The sequence below is a fragment of the Cnephaeus nilssonii genome (genome assembly GCF_951640355.1).
Source record: "Cnephaeus nilssonii genome assembly, chromosome: 7".
In the NCBI taxonomy this organism is placed as follows: domain Eukaryota; kingdom Metazoa; phylum Chordata; class Mammalia; order Chiroptera; family Vespertilionidae; genus Cnephaeus; species Cnephaeus nilssonii.
Genome location: NC_137078.1, coordinates 75,638,241 through 75,663,481, shown reverse-complemented (window position 1 = coordinate 75,663,481; position 25,241 = coordinate 75,638,241). Strand labels below are relative to the sequence as shown.

At 43.9% G+C, this 25,241-nt stretch overlaps 1 protein-coding gene across 12 annotated transcripts in view; it reads left to right on the top strand.

The window, feature by feature from the left end:
• The window catches only part of ERI3 (ERI1 exoribonuclease family member 3), a 133,025-nt gene that overhangs the window by 7,134 nt on the left and 100,650 nt on the right, over positions 1-25,241 (top strand). For 7 of the 12 annotated variants that reach the window (XM_079777490.1, XM_079777497.1, XM_079777492.1 and 4 more), the window contains 2 exons: positions 6,776-7,053; positions 25,102-25,218. In XM_079777490.1, the coding sequence (XP_079633616.1) occupies positions 6,776-7,053; positions 25,102-25,218 (395 nt within the window). The remainder of the gene's footprint in view (positions 1-6,775; positions 7,054-25,101; positions 25,219-25,241) is intronic. The other 5 variants (XM_079777494.1, XM_079777496.1, XM_079777501.1 and 2 more) reach the window with 2 other exon arrangements.

The window sequence follows — 25,241 nt, the reverse complement described above, 5'->3', positions numbered from 1 at the left end:
CTCCTTGTTTCTGTATCAGTTCTCCATCTCATAAGTAGAAGGTTTTGGGGTCAGATGCTTTCTATGAGTGTAGGAGGTGCTTAACAGGGTGAGAGTAGCATACCCTGCCCTTCATCCATTTCTATCTTATTTATGGTGTGTTAGGAAATAAGCCCTTGCCCCTACTTGTATGCAGTGGGGTCAGAACTGACTTGTAGGGTTTTGCAAAGAGATGTTTCTCAGCTTTGGCCCCTCTACAGAATTTGCCAAACTACTGGATGTGGCTGATGGATTAGCAGACAGCAGGCAAATCATAGTCACTTCTTTTTAGTTTTATTTTTGTTTATTTTATTTTTAATACATTTTTATTTATTTCAGAGAGGAAGGGAGAGAGAGAGAGAGAGAGAGAGAGATAGAAACATCAATGATGAAAGAGAATCATTGATAGGCTGCCTCCTGCACAGCCCACACTGGGGATTGAGCCTGCAACCTGGCCATGTTCCCTGACCAGGAATGGAACCGTGACCTCCTGGTTCGTAGGTCGACGCTCAACCACTGAGCCACTTCTTTTTTTGTGCTGCCTTGACCTACTGAGACAGGCATGGGGAGAGTGAACCTCCAATGGCCTGTGATGTTGCCACCAGAATTTGAAGTTCCTGGAGTTCTTCAGTGACTTTCGCTCTGCTGATAGCTTGGGATTAGCAGCTGTTTCTGACATTGGGTGAGCTTTCCCTGGCCCTGTGTTGGAGCAGAAGCAGCTGTAGCTACAGGCCAAGAAGTGACAGGTTCTAGAGAGGAGAATGTTTTATTGAATTGAGAACCCAGCTTTGGAGTTCCTTCTTCATTCCATTTTGGGGCCATCAGGAAGTTGTGTAGAGGTTCCAGGGCATGCCAAGCTTTGTTGTCTCAGTTTCTAACTTTCAGCACATTAGACCTAGCTCTCAGGCCCTTGGCCTCCACTTGGGGAACAGGTGATGAGGCCTTGTGTTGGGGCAGTGGCCCAAGTCCCTGAACTGGGAGTTGGGAGCCCTGGGTTCTATTCTTACTCCTTCTTGCTTTGTGAACCTTGTGCAATCGTTTCTTTTTCTGGAGCTCATTTTCACCGGCTGGCTGGACTGTGTCACCTCTTAAGTTTTCTTTCACCTTTGATAGTCTAATTTTCATAGAAAGTGCTCTGGCAGTAAGGATGCATTCATTAGATTGAAGATGATTACTTTTTAAGGCATACAGTTTGTTTATATTTTTCCCAGGCTATTTTTAGCTGCCTAAGATAGAGCCTGTGACCAAGTTCCAGACAGGTATTACTGTATTGTCTGTTGATGCTTCTGTGACTCGGTTGCCTGAGCAGTTGTGGTCCTACTGATCAGATTGGGATAGAGACTTGCCCCAGGACTGGGAACTGGGGAAGCTGCAGCTGACCCAGGTGCTTCGTCAGCTGGACTCAGAACCTGCCTTTGGTGCCTTGGAGTTTCTCTGGAATCTTCTGCCACCCAGTCTGGCTTTTAATGGAATGGATTGAATCCAGGGGTGTACAAACTTGATACATTTCAAGTATATATGGTGGGGGGGGATAGGGTGGGAGTAGATCCCGTGTTTCATGATGGGCTTTTCTTCTTTTCCATCCCCCAGGCTCCCCTGGCCTGTGCATGTGGATGTTAAAGGATGGCCCCCCTCCCTTTGCCCTCCCTTCCCCCCTCTAGTAATGGAAGGCTATAAAATGTCTATTTACCCAAGACACCAGAATGACTCCTCTGTGGTTCCACTAATCTGGTGATTTGGTGCTTCTCTGGTCTCTCAGGTAAATACAGATTGAGGCTTTTTATAAAGGCATATTATTTCCCTCATTAAATGTGTGTTTTGGCACATGCGTTATTTACCTGACCGACAGTAATGGCTGCAGAGGAGCCATTGGTGTCTGTTGTGTAAATACTCTGCACAGAGACCATCCTCCTGGGGCTGGGGCTCAGGCCTGTTTCTCCAAATCTGACTAGCCCTGTGGCAGTCCTGTTTACCCCTCCCCTGCCCCTAGAGGGCTGGTCCCTTCATTTTGAGAAGGGAATCATTCATTTTCCTCCTTGCCATAAGCTACTTACTACTGTTAATTTACTAGGAGAAATAAAAGGGTATCTAAGAATAAATGGTATAAATCTTGGTCTCTGATCAAAGATTGTGTGCAGAAAAACACAGAATCATAAACTGTTTCTTTTGTGTTTTGCCCCTCAACTAGATACTCAAATCCCAGCTGATAATATAAGTTCTAGACTTACATTCTGCAAACTTATGACTAAAGTATAAAGACATCAATAGAAAAGAGAAACCCCTAGAAGCCAGAGAAAACGAGGGCAGGTGAAGCTCCACTGCACTTAGGGCAGGGATGTTTCCTAAGAAGGCTCTAATGGGGGCAGGAGTGCCCGGTGAGGGGGCACCAGTTGGGGCTCTGATGGAGACTCGCCAGCCTGCCTGCTAGAGGAGAGCATGCAACCTACGTTCTGTGGACAGTGTGGGGAGATTGCTCCCTTTCGTACTGTCTGTTCTCAGTTTCTTTTTTAAAACAACATTGTGTATGGATTAAAAGATAAATTTTAAAAAGTTTGAAATAGACCACATTTACATAAAAGTTGGAAATTTAATACAAATAAATTTTTTTGAACCATTTGAGAGTTAAGTTGTTAATCTAACGCCCCATCACCCTGAATACTTTGCATGTATTTCCTAATGCAAGGACATTTTCCTACCTAAACAAAATGCAACCATGAAAACTAGGAAATTGACATTGATAACATTACCTCCATCTAATCCTCAAACCCCATTCAAGTTTTGCCTGTTGTCCCAGTAATGTTCTTTGTAGCAAAATGATCCAGTTCATAATTGTGCATTGCCTTTAGTTATCGAGTCTCTTTAATCTCCTTTAACTTACCTAAGTAACTATACCTTGACCTTTATGACCTTGAGATATATATATATATATATAATTTTTTATTTTTTTTTAAATATGTATTTTTATTGATTTCAGAGAGGGAAGGAGAGGGAGAGAGATAGAAACATCAGTGATGAGAGAGAATCATCTATTGGCTGCCTCCTACACACGCCACACTGGGGATTGGGCCCGAAACCTGGGCATGTGCCCTGACCAGGAATCAAACCGTGATCTTCTAGTTCATAGGTCGATGCTCAACCACTGAGCCACACCAACCGGTCCATGAACTTGATACTTTTGAACATTATAGGCTGTCCTTCAATTAGGGTTTGTCCGATATTTTCTGATGATTATATTTAGGTTATACATCTTTGAATATCACAGAAATGATGCTTTGTTCTTCTCATTGCATCTTATATCTTGTGGTACATGATTTTGACTTATCCCATTATTAATAATGTTCATTTTGTTCAGTGGATTAAGGTGATGTCTGCTAGGCTTCCCCATTGTAAACTTACTTCCTGTTATAATAAACATTCTATGGGGAGGTACTTTCAAACTATGTGAATATCCCTTATCAGACTTAAATTTTATTTATTTACTTATATCTTTATGAAGTCATAAGTTTCCTTTTTATTTAGCTCATTACAATCTATTATTATCATTATTTATTTTGCCAGATCCCCTTGAAACTGACTTCTGCATCTTTTTGATATGTTCCTATCATTGAGAATTTCCTTGCTTTCTGGCATAATATGTTCCAGGTTCATCTTGTCCCTTTCTCTACCATAGCCCTGAAATCAGCCATTTCTCAAAGAGTTCTGGAAAATATTATTCAGAAGGCAACTGGGTTCTATGTGTACTCATTGTTATTGGAGTGTTGCTGCTCCTTGGCCCTTCAGCAAACAGAGCTAGAAAATATATTTGCATGTGTTTATATATTTGTATATGTATGTACCTGTGTGTGTATATTCATACTCACATTTGTATCTAGCTTTATTTTTATTATCTATCAGAAATTTGTCTTTTCCTTTTTCCATATTTTAATTCTATAGTCTAATAGTGAGAAACGGGGTTTCCATGACCTTTAATATATGCCCTTCTTTAATTAATTCCTCTTTATATAAGTAATCTCCCATCGTTGCCACTGCTCTTTCCCCCTCTTGGGTGCCTTTTTTACCCTGCCCATGACTCACCACATTGGACTCCCCTGTGGATGCCCTCCACACTCCACATGGGCTCTGACATGCTACATCACACCTCCCTGCATCTGTATGGATGCCCTCCTCACCTACGTGGGCTCTCATTCTAACCTCCAGACCCTTCTGCTTCCCCCACTCCAAATGTTGTTTCACCTGCCTAAAGCCATTAGATTGAATTTTTCAGTAAGGAAAGAGGAAGAGGTGCCCTCTGTTTCTTGACTTGGGTTGAACTTGGTTCTTAGAAGTAAGGGAAGTATAGAACCCAGTGACTGCTGACATGTGGAGGCCTGGTCTACTAATGTCTGCTCTCAAGACTTCCTACAAGAGAAGCTGTTTGATGTGGGTGAAATCAGGTGAGAAAAGCAAGACCTGCCGGAAAGAGGAACTCTGGCCATTAATATGTTGTCCATGGAAGGGAATAGGCATATATATAGTATGTTATATGAGAGATCTAGAGATTCTAGGATGTAGGAGACATTAATGTTACTCTCTGAGGGTGCGTTATGCATTAAGTGGGTTTATAGGCCCAAAGTATGGGGATCTAGGTTTGACTAGGGGGGCATAGCCCAATAAGGTAGTAGTAATAACAGTAAGCTAATATTGATCTATAATTTAGTTGTAATCCAGTTTGGTGCTGGGAGTGAGTGTAGCTTCCATCTATTCTGCAGCCATCTTGGATTATCCCAATAGTAAGGTAATATTTATTGAGCCCTTATGTGCCAGCTCTTAGTGCTTTATGTGTATCTTCTCATTTCATTCTCACTTAAGGAGTAGGAGCTGTTATTGTCATTTTACAGGTGAGGAATTGAAGAACAGAGTTTGCCCATTGTGCCATGGTAAATAACTGGTAAAGCCAGGATGCAAACCTGAAGCCCTCCTTAATCATGACACTTAATTGCCTGTAGCATCTGGCAGATGAGGTCTGGGTGATTGTACATACACTTTATATACTATATTTACACATGGGAGAACATAAGACTTTCAAAAATCCTTAGGCATGGCCTGACTTGGAGCGGTTAAAGTACTCTAAGGCCCTGAAGGACTTTAGACCAAACTAGAAAGCATAATGTGAGCAGACTGGTGTCTCCTATCTCATCAAGGTTTTAGTACTGTTCAGGAGTGGGTGATATGAAGAGTTATTTTGGATTCCGGCTTTCAAAGGGATATTGGCCCATTTGCCTTTCCAAGACATTTTCTAATGAAACTCAAGCCAGCTTTTGTCTACTCTGGGCTGAGTTTTGGCTGCATTTTTGGAGCGGCTGGGAAAACAAGCAGTGCTTATGCAGGAACCATGAAGAATTTAAAATAATTTGTGGTCTTAGTTCTATTGAATCTACATGGAATTTTACTATAGGGATAGGAAAATTGAGAATGCACACTAGCATATATCCTAATAAATGTGCAGGCAAATTATTGTAGCTCATTCAGTGAGTTGGGAGAGCCAGGATGAGAAGTGATACTTGGTATTGTCCTATGTCCACTCAGGTAGTAGTGACCTTGTTGCCTTTGAATATGCTCTGGACTTCACTGACTGCTCTCCCCCTCCACCCTATGTGAGGGAGCAAGTGCCCGTTTGCAGCCTTTCAGAGACAAGCTTTTGGCTCTGTAAGCATGGGGTTCCAAAAGGCGTAAACTATGGCCATTTCTGTATTGGCTGTGAAATTTCTTGTCTGACTTTGAGTATTTGGTATAAAAGAGGGGAAAACACCAAATTTCTGCTTTGTTCCTTTCTTATTTTTTTTAAGGAAGCTTGAGTTATTTAAAACTTAGGCTTTGATTTTTATATTTCGTTAGCCCTCTAAGAAGCAGACATTCTGCAAATTTAAAGGGAAAACTTGAAAAGTCATTTGGATTTTTTTTTTCTTGCACATGTTCACTCAGAAACTTTACTAGATTTTTAGCAATGCTCCCATTACTGCCACATCTGGGTTTTCTCTTTTTCTTCCCTATTTAAAAAAGTCCTGCAGTCATTCAAGGCCTCTAGTAGAGAGAGTGATTCTAAAGGCAGCAAATGGGAAGGCCTGAGGCTGTTGCCAGCTGTGTTCTGCAGGCATTTTCATTCTCCCAGGGTGCCACTTACTGGTGTGGGGGCTGGGGAATCAGCAGAATATCATGAGCAAACTCCCCTGTGATTGGCTCTGTTTGCTTTCACGTTGGAGAAGGGAGCAAGGTATGTGGAGGTGTTAAGATAGTTACAGATAGGAAAGCTAGGGGCAAATGGCTTGGAATGGAACTAAAGAGAGAATATTGGGTGTTTTCAGCTGTCTCTCTGAGTCTACTTAGCTCCCAGGACTGATTGTGCAACTGGGTCCCTTCATGTTACTTTGGGGACCTTAGCTTTAATGTTAGCTGTCACCACCTGAGAAGTGAGCACATAATTGTTCTCTCCTCTCTTTGGAGTGTGAGAGCTCCATGTAAAGATGAAGGCCAATGTTATTTTGAGAATGATCTGGGAAACTCCAAGCTGTCATAATGCTCAGGGACCAGTAGCAGGGTCTTGAACTTCAGTAATGAATACAGTGATTAAGAAAAGGGGCTCAGAAACAAACGGGAGTGGTTCATACTGTGTGACTATCCCTAAAGACTAGATGGAACAGGGCCATAGTGGGAGGGGAGTAACCCAGGCTCTCTGTTTTTTTGTTTTTGTTTTTTTGTTTTTAATTTTTCCTCCCCTAAGTTTTAGATGCTTCTGGATGTTCAATGCTAGCACCTTTGCAGACTGGAGCAGCTCGATTTTCTTCATATTTACTTTCAAGAGCAAGAAAAGTGCTGGGCTCCCACTTATTTTCTCCCTGTGGTGTTCCGGAGTTCTGCTCCATATCCACCAGAAAGCTGGCGGCCCACGGCTTTGGCGCATCCATGGCAGCAATGGTGTCCTTCCCTCCCCAGAGGTATCACTACTTTTTAGTGCTGGACTTTGAGGCCACGTGTGACAAGCCACAGATTCAACCTCAGGTAACTGTTGCATCATTGCTTCAGAAAAGGTGGGGTGGTAAGGAGGGAGGGAGGATAGTCTTGCTTCCTGGGACCCAGAGGAACTTTCTTATGTCTTCCTGGCTTTTAGCTACTAATCTGGAGTTCCTGCCTAGGAAGCAGGACTTGGTTCAGGCATGCTAGGGTAAGGCAGTCTCTGGAGAAAACCGGGTACATTATTTCTCTCGGTCTCACCCTTTGGGAATCAAAATATTTCCTTTGTCCCACCCTTCCTCTTTCCTTTCCCTCCTCTCCTTTCTTCTGTTACTGCTGCATGTTCTTGAAGGAATACTGTGGTAGTCAGCCTCCAAAATGGTCCCCAGAAATCCTTGCTTCTTACTATTCATACCCTTGGTTTTTCCCTGCCTACACTGAATCCGCTGAACCTGTATAACCAATACAATATAGTGGAAGCGACATTCTGAGGCTAAGTCATAAAAAAGCATTGCAGTCCACTTGCTCTTTGGATCACTTGTTCTGGAGGAAGCCAGCCACCATGCTATGAGGGCATTCAAGCAGCCCTTTGGGTAGGCACATGTATAGGAACTAAGGCTCTTAGCTAAAAGCCAGTACCAACTTCCAGTCATGTTTCTTGGTGCTATCTTGGAAGTGAATCTGCCAGCCCCAGTCAAGCCTTTAGATAACTCCAGCCCCAGTGGACATCTTCAACCTCAGGAGAGACCGTGAGCCAGACTGGCCAACTGAGCCACTCCTGAATTCCTGGCTTATAGAATTGTGAGAGGGAATAAATGATTATTGATGTTTTAAGCCACTAAATTTTGGGATGATTTGTTATGCAGCATTATATAACCTGAACAAGTACCATTGTTGGTCTGTTGGAAAGGAACATTTTTTTGCTTGTTTTTTTCCTTAGCCACTGACTGTATCAAGAGACCTTTTAAGGTAGTGCTACTAGGAAGCTTGGATTAGCAGCAGAGGGCACCTATGCTAGGTGATCTTGGAGTGCTTGGTGTTTGCTTTGAAGGAATGATTGGGAGCTGATAGGAAGTTCATTGTATCGTGGAGACCTTGGGTATGCCTGGCTCTAGGACTGTAATTCCTCCCTCTGAGCCTGGGTTGTCAAGTGTATAGTTCTGGGATGCATAGACATATTGATCCTGGGAATAGTAAGAAGGGGGAAAGGAGGACTGTGGCATCAGGCACTTGGGAGACAGGGAGGAATGGGGTCCATTCAGAGATAAAATGGGTTCATTTCTCATGATTAATACCCCCACCCTCAGGAAGGTGTCCTTTCTTTAGAATAATAGATTGCTTTCCATAAAGCAGATATCAGAACCCTTTTTCTTTCCCATTTCTCCTTTTCTTTTTCCTATTCTCCCTTAAAGTAGTGTCTGCCTTTGGGGCAGTAGAATCAGATCTACTTAAGCTTGGGAAGACAGGAGCAGATTGAGGAGCATGTGCTAACTTTGTACAAAAGGAAATATAGCTGGGAAGCTACCTGAGCCACATTTACTTTCTCAGTCCATGCTCTAGGGTCTTCTCCTCTGCCTCCCAGAACTACTGGAGATTCTGTGGTGGGTGTGCCTGGATGGTGTGTGGGGATTTTGGTTTTGTAGATTCTCTTAGGCTGGAATCAGGGATCCATATCCTAATATACCATATTATTTCCCTTCCTGGTATAGAGTCTGAAACCCAACACATCCCTATTGCATATGAGTTTATCCCTCATGATTGCTTGGCACCGCCCTATGGCCTTTACTGCTTTCTACCTCCTGGCACATGCCAACGAATGTTTGTTTCTGAACTTTTCAGTTAGATTATAAGCTCAGATAATTATGTAGCTCTGTTCCCTTGTTCTACAGAGGGTCCTACCAATGTTGATGAAGGTGAAGCCTGGATTCATGTCTCAGTTTGGTCTGTCAGTATCACCTTTCATCTCTCTTTCAAGGGCACTGTTCTTTTTATTTTTAGTTCTTTTTATTCATTTATTGCAATGCAGTACAGATTTAAATCACCTGTATCACCAGCTTCCTTCCTAGAGTTAGGTACCAAGGCCTTTCAGATCTAGGCTGAGCTAGGGCTTCATGCTGTTTACCAGGATCTGGGCCTGATTAAAGATTATCTACAGAATCAATGAACCCTGATGATGTGATTCCAAGGGCACTTAAGGAATTGGCTGCCCTGCTTCATTATTAGCAAAGCATTAGCTGTTGCTTTAGAGAACTCAGGAAGAAGCATTTGCTGTCTTGCTTATCTTTAAAAGGGGAATACGAATGATCTTGGAAATTATAGACCCGTTAGTTTACTGTGATTCCAGAGAAGATACTTGACCTGATCGTCAGATAATCAATCAACAAACAGCTAGAAGAGCAGAGGGTACTGAGTAATAACTTACATGGGTTTGTGAAAAAGAGCAAATCCTGTCAGATCAATCTAACTTCTTGCCGTGACATAGTGATGGATTTGAGTGGATCTAGGGCAAGTGATAAATGTAATGCATCTCTACTTCATTAAGCTTTACAATGCTGTGATCAACAGGTAGGAAAGTGAGTTTGGGGCCAGGCAGCTCTGCTGGACTACCCATTGAGCCAGTCTCGGAAAAGGGATGGGCAGCTCAGGAAAGACTTGAAACTTATTGTTAACTAGAGGCCCAGTGCACAACATTCGTGCACTGGGCGGGGGGTGTCTCTCAGCCCGACCTGCGCCCTTTCACAGTCTGGGAGCCCACAGAGAGCAGGCCTAAGCCGCAGTCAGACATCCTTAGCACCGCTGCGGAGGCAGAAGAGGCTCCTGCCCCCACTACTGCTGTGCTCGCCAGCCGTCAGCCCGGCTTGTGGCTGAGCGGTGCTCCCCCTGTGGGAGCACACTGACCACCAGGGGGTAGCTTCTGTGTTGAGTGTCTGCCCCCTGGTGGTTAATGTGCGTCATATCGACTGGTGGTTCTGCTGTTTGGTCGATTTGCCTATTACCCTTTTATTATGTAGGATGGCAACTTAAAGCCCCCATCTTACTCTTAAAACAAACAAAAATCTTCCCTAAAGTTTGCAGGAAACAAGATCCTGAAAGGATTCAGAGAAGTTTAGAAGATGGACTAGAGAAACTGTCAGCCCCTGTTATGACAGCATCCTTCCACTGAGGTCATCATAGGTCAGGTTCTCATTAGAGCTTCTGTGGTATTTTGGTCTACTGGTCAAGAAGGGCAGTGGAGAAATTGGTAAAGCTCAGGATAAGAGGAACAAAAATCATCAGAGGCACAAAGATAAGACTTAGGAAGAAAAGAAATTGGATATGGTTTTAGTGACTGATTTCTTGTTCAGACTAAATAAATTCATCATATGGGAAGTAATTGTTCCAAGGAGGATGATAATAACTTGCTCCTCATTTTAATAAGGACAAAAAAAAGAGAAATGAATTTAAATGGAAGCAGAAATATTGAGACTTGGAATGAGAATGCACTTCGAGTAGTGACAGTAAAAGCACTAGGAAATGGTGTGCCAGTTAGAACAGCCTTCCCTGGTGCTCTCTCAGAATGGCTTGATGGCTGTCTACTTGACAGAGAGACTTTTTGGGCAAGACTGCATGCCTCCTGGAATGGGCTTGGGACTGAATCAGAACCCATCCAGCTCCCCTCCTTCCTGGCTCCCAAGAGCTTTCAATACTTAAGGCCTCTGCATAGTACACTTCTGATTCTTATGGGAGTGTGTCATAAACAAATTCTGGGCCAGAGCCTATCTGGAGGCTTGGCATTGGGTTCATTCTCTCATCTGTCTCTGGTTTTCAGAAGTCTCTGAATCAACTTATTGGGACTATCCTAAAGGAATGCCACTATGAAAAATTAACAGTTGTAAACTCTGTTGTACTTGGGTGAGTAACAATATTATTTATAAACATAGTAAAGCATGGTATTTTCCATTTGTCATCATTTTTGTTGTTATTTTTGTACTTCGTTCAGTTTGGTGAAACTGGAGTGGTCAGTTTGCCAGTAGTAGGCTTTCACTTTCTGTTTTTTTCACTCATTTTGTTTTACATGCTTTAATTCAGATTAACATAATAGGTATTGGTTGAATATGAGACTTCTTCTATTTGAAGACATTTTTTCACTTTATTTTTAATTTAGATGGTTTAAAATGCTAAATTTGAGGAATACTATTACTAAATTTGAGGAATACTATTACTTCCTTGCTTTAAGAATTGTTTCTTGATATGGAAGGAGGTTTGGGAGAATCGTGGTCCCTTTATTCTGCCTGCAGAGGTTCGTGTTGCTCATTTTGGTGTGGATGTGCATGGAATGGTGGTGGTTGTAACTCCCAGGCCCAGGGAGCAGCTGAAAGCTCTGGTGGGATTTTAACTTGTGCATCTTTAACTTGAGGGCACTTCTCTCACCATCTCGGTGTTCAGAAAAGACCATAGCAAATGTAAGTGAGGAAAACAAGGGATAGTCCACCGCAAGAGGAGAGGAGGAAGTAACCTGAGCTGTCCTGATGGCCAGGGATGGGGCAGCCCAGCTCTCCTGCTCTGGGGATCAGACATCCTGGCTGCTGTCTGCCCTCCTTCCCTGAGTTCCTTCTGGCCATCCAACAGCCTCCCGGGTATAGTTTTTTTCTCACTGCTCTGTAGCAGCTTGCTAACTGTTGTCCTTCTCATCTGTATTCAAGTGCCTGTAACTTTGGAGAAAGATGACCTTTGGGGTTGGGGTTTTTCCAGTGTTTGGTCTTTGTTCACAGGGGCCTTTTTTTTTTTTTTTTTAAATGAAACCTTAACGAGATTCCATCTGCATTTTGAGTTAGAACTATGAGCAAAGGAGTTTCTTTTTTATAGAAAATTGTCCAGGTGCTGGGTTATTTTGGGAAGGTAGGGTGGGGAGGGTTGATGGTGACATGAGAATGAATAATATAGAAGAGAGGCATTTGGGGAATTTCAGTATGACTTAGAGCTGGCATATCATTATTAGTTTTTTGTGAGAGACATTTTGGAAAACTTTATAGGAAATTGATTGAGATTTCTACAAATTAAATTATATTGATTCCCTTCTCCTCCATTCAAGGCTGAAAGGCAGGATCCTCCACCCCAATACACACATATTGCCCTGGCTCTGTACTCAGCTTCTCTTTCTCTCTGCTCTTGATTCCTGCACACACCAAATGGACGGAAAGGCAGTTCCCCCCCAAAAGAACACACCCTTCCCTCCCTCCTCACTTGTCCTGGCTGCAGCTCTTCCAAGTGGGAGGGGTAGGGCCAGGCTTTTTAGCAGGAGAGCCCAGTTGTTGGGTTGTGGTCTGTCTGCCTGTGGCCCCAGGCAGCCCGCACTTTTTTCTGTACAGACAGGCGAAGGCGCTGACGCTATTCTTCTAAACTGGGAAATGAAATGCAAAACCGACATTAATGTAACATTATGGTTGAGATTAAATGCACCAAAATCAGGAAATTCAAAGTTATGCTTCCCACAGCAACTATAACTCAGCCTCATCTGGCGTGTGTAGTATTTTGTGTTAGTGTGGATGGTGTTATATGTTAAGACATTAAAGTTAACACCATAAGCAGAGCACAAAATGCTTGAGGGCGCTGAATTATGACGACTATGTGAGCCGTAAGTGTTCTTGCACAGGCTCCCGACTCCTGGAATAATTTTTCCCCTGCCCATCAGACCAATTATTGCCTTTCTTTTAGTTATATCTTTGCTTTAACACATCTCTTCTTCCAGGGTCACTATAAATGAATTCCTCTATTGGTAGCCTGTGATGGTGGTGGGATTGGGACTGCTTACTAGCCCCTTTTGTCCTTTTTGTTGTTGCCTCCATAAATGTGGTGCTTTCTCCTCCCCCTCTCAAAGCCCCCTCCTCCACCTGCTGTTTCCTGGTGGTCCCTCATCGAATTGGCCTCCCCCTGATTACCACTGTGGTTCCTCGCTACTGCTCCCTCAATGGGAACAAGCATTGGCTGTGTCTGCATCTTGGCCCTATTTTAACTTCATGTGAAAGCCGAAGGGCCCTTCTTTATTTGGTGCAGACGTGGCAATGTAGAAGCAAAATATACATCTCAAGGAGTGGAGAACTGATGCATGGTGGTGGTACATGATCAAAGTGCGTTTATTTGCGTTATTCAGAAAGCTTCTCTACCTTCTACCTTTAAGCTGCCATGGTGTGTAGTTAGGCTATGGAATTGCCTAATGGTGGTGTTAGAAATAAGACAAGCCCCCAAATTCAAGGGTCCTGGTAGAAAACAAAGCATACTTGGGAGCCAGGCAGCAAGGCAAATATCTTTACTTCTGCAGGAGGGTGCACACGCACATGGTCTGTGAGCACGGGCACACTGAGCGGGCTGTCTGCTCGGCTTTTTATTTCTGATGCACATGATCTGTCCCTTACTCTTGATTGGTCACAGAGCTTAGGCTCACAGTCTTGCGTGATTGGTTAATTTAAAGGAAGGGGTTCACCTTTGGCGGCCCGCAGTGGAGCTGCAAGTCACGGGGGCCAGAATGGCGGCTGCCTAAACTCCCTTCTTTGGCAGAAAAGATTACTTGTTTATTCTCACAGTGGGACCAGCAACTTTCCTTGGGGAGCACTGGGTCACTAGTAACAAAATCACCACATAATTTAATGCAAATCAAGAAGCATTCCCTCCGCACTCCCAGCCTCTTATTATCCTGGTGGCCTCCCCAAGGCTGAGACAGCTCTTGGAATGCAGATTTTGTTAGACACTGGAATAAGGTTGGTGGTGGAGAGCTCTAAAAGAATAGGGCCATTGATAAATGGTGAATGAAATCAGGGACTGTAAACTAACGGTGACACTGAACTGCCTTTTAAGGTTTTTGTTGGCCATGACAAAACCAATGAAGTGGGCAAAGGAATGGGGAGGACCTTATTGTAATCACCTAAGAAGCAATGAAAAGGCCTCTTTTTACTCTGGATAGCAACTTCAAGCTCTGTGTTAGATGCTGGGGATATAAAGACAAGTAAAAAATGGTCCCTACCCTCAAGGAGCTCATATTTGAGGAGAGTAGACACCGTTTAGTAGTATGATAACTGCGATCACATAGGTAAGTCCTGGGTACAGTGGGGCACAAGGGAGGCGATTGATCAACCCTGCTCGCAGTGTAGAGAAGGGTCGCCTAGGCTTCCTGGTAAGAGAAACTTAGGAGGCTGGAGAGGGTGGGGTTGGTCTGAGCTTCTCAGAATTGTTGTAAAAGGCACTCACAGAATCAGCCAGGAGGGATTGAACTACGTCTGAAAACACTGACTTGGATTGCAGACTTGTCAATGGGAATATTGAAAATGAGGAAGAGTGGGGATGAAGACTTTGAACCTGGCAAATATTTCACCATTTGGTTAGTAGGTTTATCTGTATTAGTTACATGGTATTTCTCACATTCAAGCTAGAAGATTTTATTGGTATGCTATGAGTGAGAGTTCAAAGGCTAGAAGAGGTTTAAGAGAATTTAGCCAATAAAATGTGGGCAAAAAGAGTGAAGGTCTGTAGAAATATGTGACCTGAGGCGCTGAGGCCCTGAGACATCCTCATGGCGGTTTCATCTGATACCTGAGCTGCCCTTGAAGGCAGCACTGAGTTGGGCTGCTGGGTCTAGAGAGAGGCAAGGGCTGGATAATGACGACACCCCACCCCCACCTCCGAAAGTACTGGCATTTTGCATCTGGATCTGTTAGGCATCCCTCAGGAAGACCCACCTTCCATAGATCAGGGAGGTTTATACCCTTCACACAGATAAACGGTTGGGAGGGAAGGATTAATGAAGAGGCAGGAGGCCTGGGTAACTAGGGAGGATTTGCTACAGCAGAGATGACTGGGAGGGGTGGGGGTTGGGGTTGCGCTCTCCCTCTGAGTAGCCGCAACAGGTACCCAACCATAGAGAGAAAGCCAGTAGGTCAGGAAGGGGTAATGGGGAGGTGAAATCCAGAGGAGGAGTTAAGCCCACAGGCTTCATTTTTCCCTGTCCCCCCATTCTGTCTTGTTTGGTTTTTTCTTCCCAGTATTGATTACATTTCTTACTTTGTAGACTGATTTCAGTTGTTTGACACGAGGAAACTGATGTTAGGAGATGCTTTCTCCATCTCTGTGTCTTGTTGGGAAAAAGGATCCTACATCATTTTGATTAAGATGCCATTGGGATGATTATTTTTTATTCTTTTATCCTGGGTGTTCACAATACTTTAAAAGCTGCCACAGTCATACGTTTATGTGATGTTTTGAGCCCTAGCTGTGAAAATTGAGTCATAGCCTAAAAGCCTGAAATAAGAGTGTTCCCAGATTGACACGAGCCCCCCAGGCTGGCAGGTCTGCAGCAGAAGGGTGAGCAGGATGGGGCAGGCAGAGATGGGTTTGTGTGTACTGAGTGCTGCCACAGGCAAAGCCCTGATAGGTGGTGGGAGAATCAAAAAGGAGGCAAGCAGACTCTGGAGGGAGAGACAGACAACAGGGAATCTTTCAATCTGAAGGAGAGGTACCTTGGAATGGGCTGCTGTTTTAGTCCCATCCCTGTATGTAGTTGGCCAGTGGAGGATCTTGGTCTGTGGGCAGCAAACAGATCTGCTACATGAGTGCTCCACTTCTGCTCCAGTGCTGTGATCAGGTCTAGTCCTGGGGAGGCTCTTCTAGCCAAGGCCTGGTCTGAGACAATGCTGGCAGAGGCTCTTAGTTGGAAAGCCGAAGTTGCTGAAAGGAAAGGAACTTGCAGAGTTCACATTGAGGTTGGGACCAAAGTTGGTGAGCCAGAATAGGAAGTGTGAATGTATTGTTGAGTAGAAAGAAGGGAAGAAATGGAAATAGACATTGTAAGCCAGATTTCATGGGAATAGAGGGGAAGGTGTTCAAGGAGTTAAAAACAGACTTAGGGAAACTGATTAGGAGGCATTATTTGAAAGAGATGTTAGTGGGTTGAACTAAGGTGGTGATGGAGAGAAGTTATGTGTTGGGAAAGAAATGATCTTGAGAACCATGCTCTTAATAGCTCATAGCTCCTGTGGATCCTAGTGGGCTCCTGGAACTCAGTGGTGCTAAGAGATTTGGTAAGGAGAGGAGTGTGGAACATAGGGTTGTTGTAAATGGGGTACTCTGAGCTGAAGATCCATATCCAGGAGAACTGATATAGGTGAGTTCCTTAGTGGTGATGTAGGTGGTTACTCCTCTAAGATCTGTTTGATGAACTGATTGGCCATTGACCAGTGGGAGGGAGGTAGTGATGATTACATAATAGGATAACTGGCTAGAAAGCTTGGAATCTTGCTCTCCAAAAGTGTGATGCAAACGGAGAATCATGGCTTAAGATCATGGTGTTGGAAATGGAATCCAGGGACTATCTGCATTGTTCACAGGTTTTTTTCCCCCCCACCACTAGCAAGCAGCATTTGAAGGAAAAGAGAATTGATGAACTGAAAGGGACTGGTAGTTGAGGATGGAGGAGTCAGAGACTGATGAATGGGATGAAATATGCCATTTTGATGAGGTCTACTTTCACATGACTAGAGAAACAATGCTGGGGCAAGCCTTGAAGTTCATGATGATGGTGTGGAATGTAATGGTTGGTGATGTTGGTGAGGAGTGCCCAGCTTGGTGCCTCAGGATATTGCACAAACTTTAGCAAGCATCAGAATCACCAGCGCTTATTAAAACACAGATTGCTGGCCCCACCCTCAGGGCTCCTGATTCAGAAAGTCTGGGGTAGAGGTCAGGAACTTGCATTTTTAGTAAGTTCTCAGTTGATGGGATGCTGCCTGTGAAGGAGTATGTGTTGAGAACTACTGACTGCCTTAGCTTTCTCCTCTATAGAATAGGGTAGTCATTCCTGCCTGCCTTACAGAGATGTGGGATCAAACGAGCCAATGTGTGAGAGAAGTGTTCAATACATTGTGGACAGGATGTCAGTCTGTGTATTGCCTGCTTACTAGTCAGTGATTTTAAAAATCTGTTATGCTAGCTCGGCCATTTCCCTGTCCTGGCATCTGGCTGTCAGGTGTGGACCGAGAAGAGGGAATCTATATGAAGCACCTTATGGGAATGCAGTCTTCTGCGACAAGACCAGCTGCCCCTGGAGCTATGGATGGGGTTCCTGAGCCTCCTGGGGTTCAGGGCCTCCTGAAGCTCAGCCAGCCTCTCTGGGTTCTTATTCAAGTTGCGCGATCAGAACCCTCTGTCTGCTTAAATGGACCTGGTCCTGTCTTGATCGCCTGTTACTCACCCCCACCTCTTCACCCCCAGCTAGTGGATCTTACTGTATTTGCATTGACTGGGAAAAAATGGTCTTTGTCTAACTAAGCCTCCGATTCATCTTGTGATCTCAAGCATGTTGCATGACTTTTCCCCACCTTGTCAGGTGATTAACAGAACAGGCTTTGGCTGCATATGCCCAGGTCCCAGAATGTGGAATCTGGACCTCCAAAGTGAGTGGAGCTGGGTAGACTCTGTTCAAATGAGAAGCTATATAGCAGTGGTTGTCAATCTTCCTAATGCCGCAACCCTTTAATACAGTTTCTCATGTGGTGACCCCCAACCATAAAATTATTTTCGCTGCTACTTCATAACTGAAATTTTGCTACTGTTAATGAATCGTAATGTAAATATCTGTGTTTTCCGATGGTCTTAGGTTCTCTACCTGTGGGTTGAGAACCGCTAGCAGGGTCGCCCAAGGTGATCGGAAAACACAGATATTTACATTACGATTCATTAACAGTAGCAAAATTACAGTTATGAAGTAGCAACGAAAATAATTTTATGGTTGGGGGTCACCACAACATGAGGAACTGTATTAAAGGGCCGCGGCATTAGGAAGGTTGAGAACCACTGCTATATAGCACAGTGGTTCAGAGCATGGACTCCAGAATTGGACTCTGAATTTGAGACTAGTCTCCACCACCTACTAGCAATATGGCTTGCCTTGGGCAAGTCACTTTTCCTCTTTTTGCCTCACTTGCCTTATTTGCAAAATGGGGTTAACAATATACCAATCTGTGTCTCGCATGTAACAGCTATATGTGTCAGCTCTTATTAGCAGAATTACTACTAGTGTTATTCTGACTCATGGCCTCATAGTAAGCTATTGGAGTATAGCAGGTGGCTGGGAGGCAGGCCCTGCTTCTCTGGGGAACAGAGAAGAGCCTGCAGGCCCTCTATCAACATAGTGGACAGAGTCAGACACTACCCAGGAAGGTTTTTGTTTGTTTTTTCTCCAGTGGAATGGTAAGTTGGATTTGGCATCCTTCCACTTCCATGCCCTCCCTTAGTGCTGCCTCCGGGGACCTCTCCTGCACAAAACGTGAAATTTGTTTAAATTAATTTCATGACAAATTGTGGGTATACAGGTAGCTTGAAATAAATTATTTGGTTGCTTGCTGCCCTGAAGGGTTGGCTTCATAGAAGACACTAATATTTGAAGTTATTACAATTGAATATCTAAAAATATCTGAACTGAGGCAGATCCAGAGTCATGTGCACATAGAGGTAGACACGGGCATGCACACCTCTGGACTTTTGGTTTCCTTCATTTATTGGAATTATATATATATATATTTTTTTAATTCAGATTTCAGGAAAGTAAATTATCATTCACTGTGTTCCACTCCCAACAAAAAATAGTGGTATTCATTTTCAGCCTCTTTTCTACATTTAAATGCTTTGTAGTCTATGGGGAGGGTAAAGAGGGACATGTAGGTGAAAAATCAGCCTTTTAAAGCTCCGATTTCTTTACCCTTCCTTGTCCTGAAACTTCGAGCATCAGCTCTCATCTGTCAAAGTGTAAATCAGCAATTAAAACCCAAACAGCCAAATGCCAAAGATGACCCGAAGCACAAAGCAACTGACAAACAAGTCCGGACAAATCGACGGGTAATTTATAAGCTTTGCCCTAAAATCTAATTATTTGGCAATTCGAATTTGCAGCCAGCCAGGGCTCGGCAATAAATTTAACCCGCCATAAATTATTTAGGAGCAGGCTGTGGTGTAAATCAAAACCACGAGTGTTTGTTTAAGAAATAAGCTCCTTGTGCATAAAATGTCTTTTTTCCCCCCAAAGAAGAAACTGTTAAGCAAACCATGCCCCATTCATTGCCCAGTGCAGCCCTCACTTCTCCCTCTCAACTTCCCCTCTTCACTGTGGCCTGGAGGCTCCTTGATCCCTTGGAGAAAGGACCTGCCTTTGCATGGGACTTTGATCCCAAAACCAAGTATTTGGATAAAACCTACCTTGTGGTGTGATGCTACTTTTGGATTTTATCAAACCTTTCTGTGGAGGAGCATACACTTTTTGGAATTTTCTTCAGAAGATGGAGGGAAGGGATAGATTAGTTGTTGCTGTCTGTACAGTGAGGGAATGCAGTTCCTAGGTTGAGAGGGGGAACCCATGAAAAACAGACAGGACCATAGAACCATCAGCTCAGGCAAAAGAGAATCTGTACTTTGGATAAAAGTCTGCAAGAACACTATACTATTAAACCCTCGGTCCCAGTGTCGAGAAATTCCAACAGTCTAACTTAAGTCCCTCCAGCTTAAAATCCTTTTGTTGTTATTATAAATTCAACTATAATCTTATCACTACAGACACTTTAGTTTAAGGCAGTTTGAATACCCTGTGAGCAACCTATACATTTATTTATTGTAGCCTACAGATCATGGGTATGAAATTTCATTTGAAATGCTGTTGCAGTTTTGTCCTCAGCTTATCAAGTTTATCTGAGGTTCTTAGTTGAGCAATTAGAAAGCAGCTACATAGAACCTTTGCTCCAGCTTAAACCTCTGCTCACTTAAAAAGGTGAGAGAATATTTACTTGGTGTTTTCTTTTTATCTCTCTGTCTTCCCTCCCCTTAAAAATAGATTTGCATTTTATAGAGGGAGACAGCAGATATAATTGGTTTAGAACCATGGATACTTTGAAAATCTCACGTTCTAAGGCTTTGTCCTTAGGTGTCAAGTTGTGGCCAGTTCCCATCTACCATCAGCTTTTTGGGTTTATGGTGCTCTACTTTCTGACAACCTAATGGTGCAGGCAACTTATAGATGGTGTAGAGTGACCAACTGTCCCAATTTTAGCCCTGAAAGTCCTGTGTTCCAGGAAACCCTTGGTCTGGACAAACAGAAAGCTGGTACATTGGTGGTTTTTAGCAGGTTGAGGGAGGATAAGAAACCACTTAAAGATGAGAGGCAGGGGATCAGGTAGAAAGTGCTTTGGAGCATTCCATGTTGGGGTTTGAATTCTGGCTTACCATCTTTGTCACCTTAGGTAGATCACCTCTCTGGTCCTACAGAGAGCTTGGTCAAAGCAGAGTGTTTTCTGTTAGAGCCATGTGCTTGGCTTCTGTCTTGCCATTTATCAGCTCCTTCATATGTTTATTCATCAAAAGTTGAGAGAATGGCCCTAGCCAGTTTTGCTCAGTGGATAGAGCGTCGGCCTGCAGACTGAAGGGTCCCGGGTTCGATTCTGGTCAAGGGCATGTACCTCGGTTGCAGGCTCCTCCTGACCCAGTCCTTGGTCAGGGCATGTGCAAGAGGCAACCAATCAATGTGTTTCTCTCACATTATTATTTGTCTCTGTCTTTCCCTCTCTCTTCTAAAAATCAATGGAAAAATATCCTCAGGTGAGGATTAAAAGAACAAACAACAACAAAAACACACACAAGAAAAACAAACAAAAACGTTGAGAGTGAAGTTTGCATGCTAGAATGGAGCTTGGTGCTAGAGATGCAAACTGAAGGCTCATGGTTCCTGCCCTCCCCGAGATGGGAGCATATCATCATCTGTGTCACGGCAGCCATAGTGGAGGTTCTTTGGTAGCAGGACTTTCTGCCTGGATAGTCCACGTTTATTGCTCGGGTAACTTGAGAGCCGTCTCTCTTCCTAGGAGATAATAGATTGAGCTCCCTAAAGACAACCTTTCAGACTAAAAGAATCAGATCTTTCTTGGCCCTTCAAATTTTGAAGTTGTTAGTCCTACTCTCTTTAAGTCTCATTTTCCCCATTTGTAGTTCCAGCTCTGTCCCTAACTAGCAGTATTACTTGAGCAAGTGATAGCTTCTTTTTGGGCCTTAGTTTATTTGTAAAATAGGGATAATAATGATTCCCACCTCATGAGTTGTTAGGGGGATTCAGTGAGATCATTCCTGTTAACATTTAGCAGAGTGTCTGCCACATAGTAAACAATAGATGGAAGGAACGAAATGATTTCATTTTCCCCACATCTCCAAGGATGCCCAGACTCATAGAGAGGGGCCACATCTCACTGTATTTACCTGTGTCCACACCTAGCCCCTGCCTGGTAAATAGTAGGTGTTTAATAGTATTGGTGTATGACCTCATGATGATGATGATGATGATATGACCTATCTTCCAGAATTAATAAGGGTAAAATAAGAAAATATATTTGAAAGCACACTGTAAACTGAAAAGTCTAATACTTGGTATGTTCCTCCTCTAAGATACTTATCATAGTGCATTATTCATTATTTGTTCATGTATCTTTCCTGCTCATTAGTCTGTGGACTTCTCCAAAGCGGAGACTACATCTAATTCTAAATCCCGCTCCAACACCTGTAAAGTGTCTTGCACACAGTAGATGTTCAGGCAGTTTAGTTGAATGCAAATGTAAGGAATTGTGAAACTATTAATAGGGGAAGGAAAGAGGGCTGGTAAGTGCAAACTGGTTCTTCTTTCCTTCCTGGCACTACCTTTATACAAGCAGACATGCAATACTTCTTTAAAAAAAAAACACCAAAAAAACTTCTTTCATCATTTTTCATCTTTCTAAGGGAATGATGAAATTGAGTGAGGGGAAAGGAGAAGGGGCAGGAATAAGTTTCAAATAACTGTTCAAGCTGGCACTTAAGCACATCTTCATAAGCTCTTGAAATTAATGTGATCAACCTATAACTTTGGGGTAACCTCTGTGAGTTACCCCTCTTTTTTCATGGAGCTGAGGCTGACTTTTCCTCCTCTCTAGGAGGGTGATAATAAGTGTGAGCACTTCAGTTGGCTCTATTTCCCCAGGGGTGAAGAAGCCAGCAGCAGGAAAGTTTGAAGACAGAGCTACAGTGGGGAAATCCGCAGGCCAAGTTTTCAGAGAATCTACTGGGGATATTGACTCGGTGCTTGCTGGTCAGAGCAAGAGCTGAAGCGCTTACTGTTTTATAATAAATACTAATGAAATTTAGATCCATAATAACATTTCAGATATCTAAAACAAGCCACGTGCTTATAAAAAAACGAAAAGAGATAAACTTTAAGCCATAAATTCTTGGTAATAGAGGGTTTTTGCCTCTTTGTGTTTGATATATATTTTTGTTTCCAGAGGAATGTCAACCCCTAATTTCATAATGTATCACGGGCTTAAGAAAATTGAATTTAATAAAAGCCAGAAATGAATGACATCTTTAAAGGTCCCAGCACTTGTCTTTATTAGCAGGACAAACTGCAGGTCTCCAAATACTGCTTCTCTCAAAATGAAAGTTTAAATGAAAAGTACAGTTGTGTCACAGGTTAAATTTCATTGTGGGTCCAGCTAACGTTGTTAGTGAGGAGCTGGCTGTATTTGTTTCCTGAGACACCAGGGCAGCCGAACTCACCAGGCTATGGAGCTCTTTCTCTTGGGGAAGTATTTTTCTGTTTATTGGGAGATGAAAGGTACATTAGAAATTTAGGAGTCGGATGAGCCTGACTCAGATGCACCCCACCTCAGAGTTGGCTCTTGGAGGCTTTGGATATCTGATTTTTCAGAGGGACCAGTATGTATGTTGTGTGTGTGCCTCAACTTTGTTTTTTAGCACAACACTTCCACCTGGCCAGTTTTGTAGTGCATTGTGGAGAATGAGAGGCCCAGGGAAATGGAGAACGTTGAGAGGAGAAGCATCACCCAGTCTAAGCAGCAGCCTGGGCCTCCTCTCTGTCCCCCCTTGGCTTCAGCCTTGCAGCCTCTCTTCCTTCCTATTTTGAGGGGCTCCTGTCAATTTTCCCATCTTTGGGGATCACCCCAGGGAGACCAGGCAACCAGAACCTTTTAATTTCTCCAACATGAACTATGACTGGCTTGATTTGGTCTTCAGTCCTGCTGTAAGGTGTTGGATAAAAATGGGTGCTTTAAAAATAAGCCAGATAATAATGAGTATGTTTAGGGGGCTGGAGGAAGGATACCTGGCTGCCCTGGGATATCAAGGAGATCGGCCATTTCTCCTGTCTTTCCATGTGCTTGTTTCCTGAGTGTAGTCAGGTATCAACCGCTTCACTGTTGCTTCTCCAGGCTGTCCCTGGACAGAACCAATTTGCCTTGATTTTAGTGATACTGGAAAGGTTCTCTCCAGAATGGGGGACTTGGGATAGGGATGCTCCTGGAACTGACTGCTGGGACCACTGGGTGGGCAGATCTCTCTCTCTCTCTCTCTCGCTCGCTCTCTTGCTCTCTCGCTCTCTCGCTCTCTCACTCTCTGCAGTGGAGGCCTTTTCCACATGCTAATTTTACTCGGAGGATTTTGCTTTTATTTATTTTTTTATTATTTCCTATTTGTCTCTTCCAGATGTTTTCAGGGCAGTTTTTTTGTGTTGTAAACTAATTCCATTCATGTTTTAAAAATTTATGAAAGCGCTAATAAAAATGTCAAAGTGGTAAAAATGTTAGCTTTTCCTCTGCTTTGATTAAATTTTGCAAACTGTTTTTGAATATTAAAAAGCAATAATTTTTTTTATTCTCTCTGCTCGCTTTCCCTCTTCTCTCTGGTGCGTGTGTGCTCTCTCCTGCCCTCTCCCCTCTCTGGTGCGTTCCTCCCTTCCCAGGAGCGATGTATGAGGCTTGCTGCACAGCCAGCGTTCTGCAAGCCTGTTTGCACACCAGGACCTTGGTGCTGTGCATCTCTATTAAATAACGGAGACAAATTAATCTTGGAGACACCAAACAAATTGTCACTCCTCCTTCTCTTCCATTACGTTCCAGTGGACTGGGAAGGGCTGGTTAAGTGATTTGGGGTGGGGGAGCTGCCTAGGGGGATGGCTTGCTTCCTGAAAGAAAGGTGGGAGGCACTAGCTCTTATTACTCTTACTCAGTTTTTGCCTCTTTACTATCCCCTTTGGCTTTATTTATTATGTTTTGTTGTTATTGTTTTTTGTAAAAACTAATGAAACTCCTCAGCTCTGTTTAAACTTCATATACAGGAGGCTGTGCATCTGTCTGATGGCTGATTGTCTATATGGCTGGACATTCAGGCCCCTTCCAGGGCAGGGACCTGGCTCAGGGGAAGTAAGGGCCCCCTTTTAGGGGCTCCAGTGAACTACTTGCTAGAGAACCACTTGGGGAAACTGGGGCAGATTGTACTAGTGTCTGCCTTCTCCTTTCCAGAGACAACAGGTATGGGGCATGTGTCCAATCCCTGGAACCTGTGAGCATATTCACAGTGGGGGGTTAGGACTTGACTGAGTTAGCATCATCTCACTCAGTCTTGGGTTTGGCCTAGCAGGAGGTAATGAGTTCAAAACACTCCCTCATTCTTAACTCTGAGTTATTTGAAACTAAAGACCCGGTGCACGAAATTCGTGCACGGGGGGGGGGCGGGGTCCCTTCAGCCCAGCCTGCACCCTCTCCAATCTAAGACATCCCTCTCACAATCTGGGACTGCTGGCTCCTAACTGCTTACCTGCCTGCCTGCCTGATCGCCCCTAACTGCCCCCCCCTGGCCTGGTCATCCCAACTGCCCCCCCCGCCGCGGCCTGGTCACCCCAAACTGTCCCCCACACTGGCCTGGTCACCCCTTGCCCCCCTGCTGGCCTGGTCATCCCCAACTGCCCCCCTCTGCTGGCCTAGTCACTCCTAACTGTGACCCCACCCCTGCCGGCCTGGTTGCCACTCACTGTCCCCCCTGCTGGCCTGGTCGACCCCAACTGCCCCCCTGCCAGCCTGTTTGCCCCACGCAGCCTGCTGTTCAGTCATTTGGTCGTCCCTCACTAACTCCCCTGCTGGCCTTGCCGCCCCACGCAGCCTGTGTTCGGTCTTCCGTCCAGTTGTTTTGGTCGTGACGGCCCCTGGCTTTTTATATATAAGGATGGTTGATTTAAAAAAACCAAACACTTCTTCTGTGTATTTGCCATTCCAGGAAATCATCGAGTTCCCCATTCTGAAGCTAAATGGCCGGACCATGGAGATTGAGTCTACTTTTCACATGTATGTCCAGCCCGTAATCCATCCACAGCTTACTCCCTTCTGCACAGAGGTAAGGGCCCTGGAGGTGGCAGC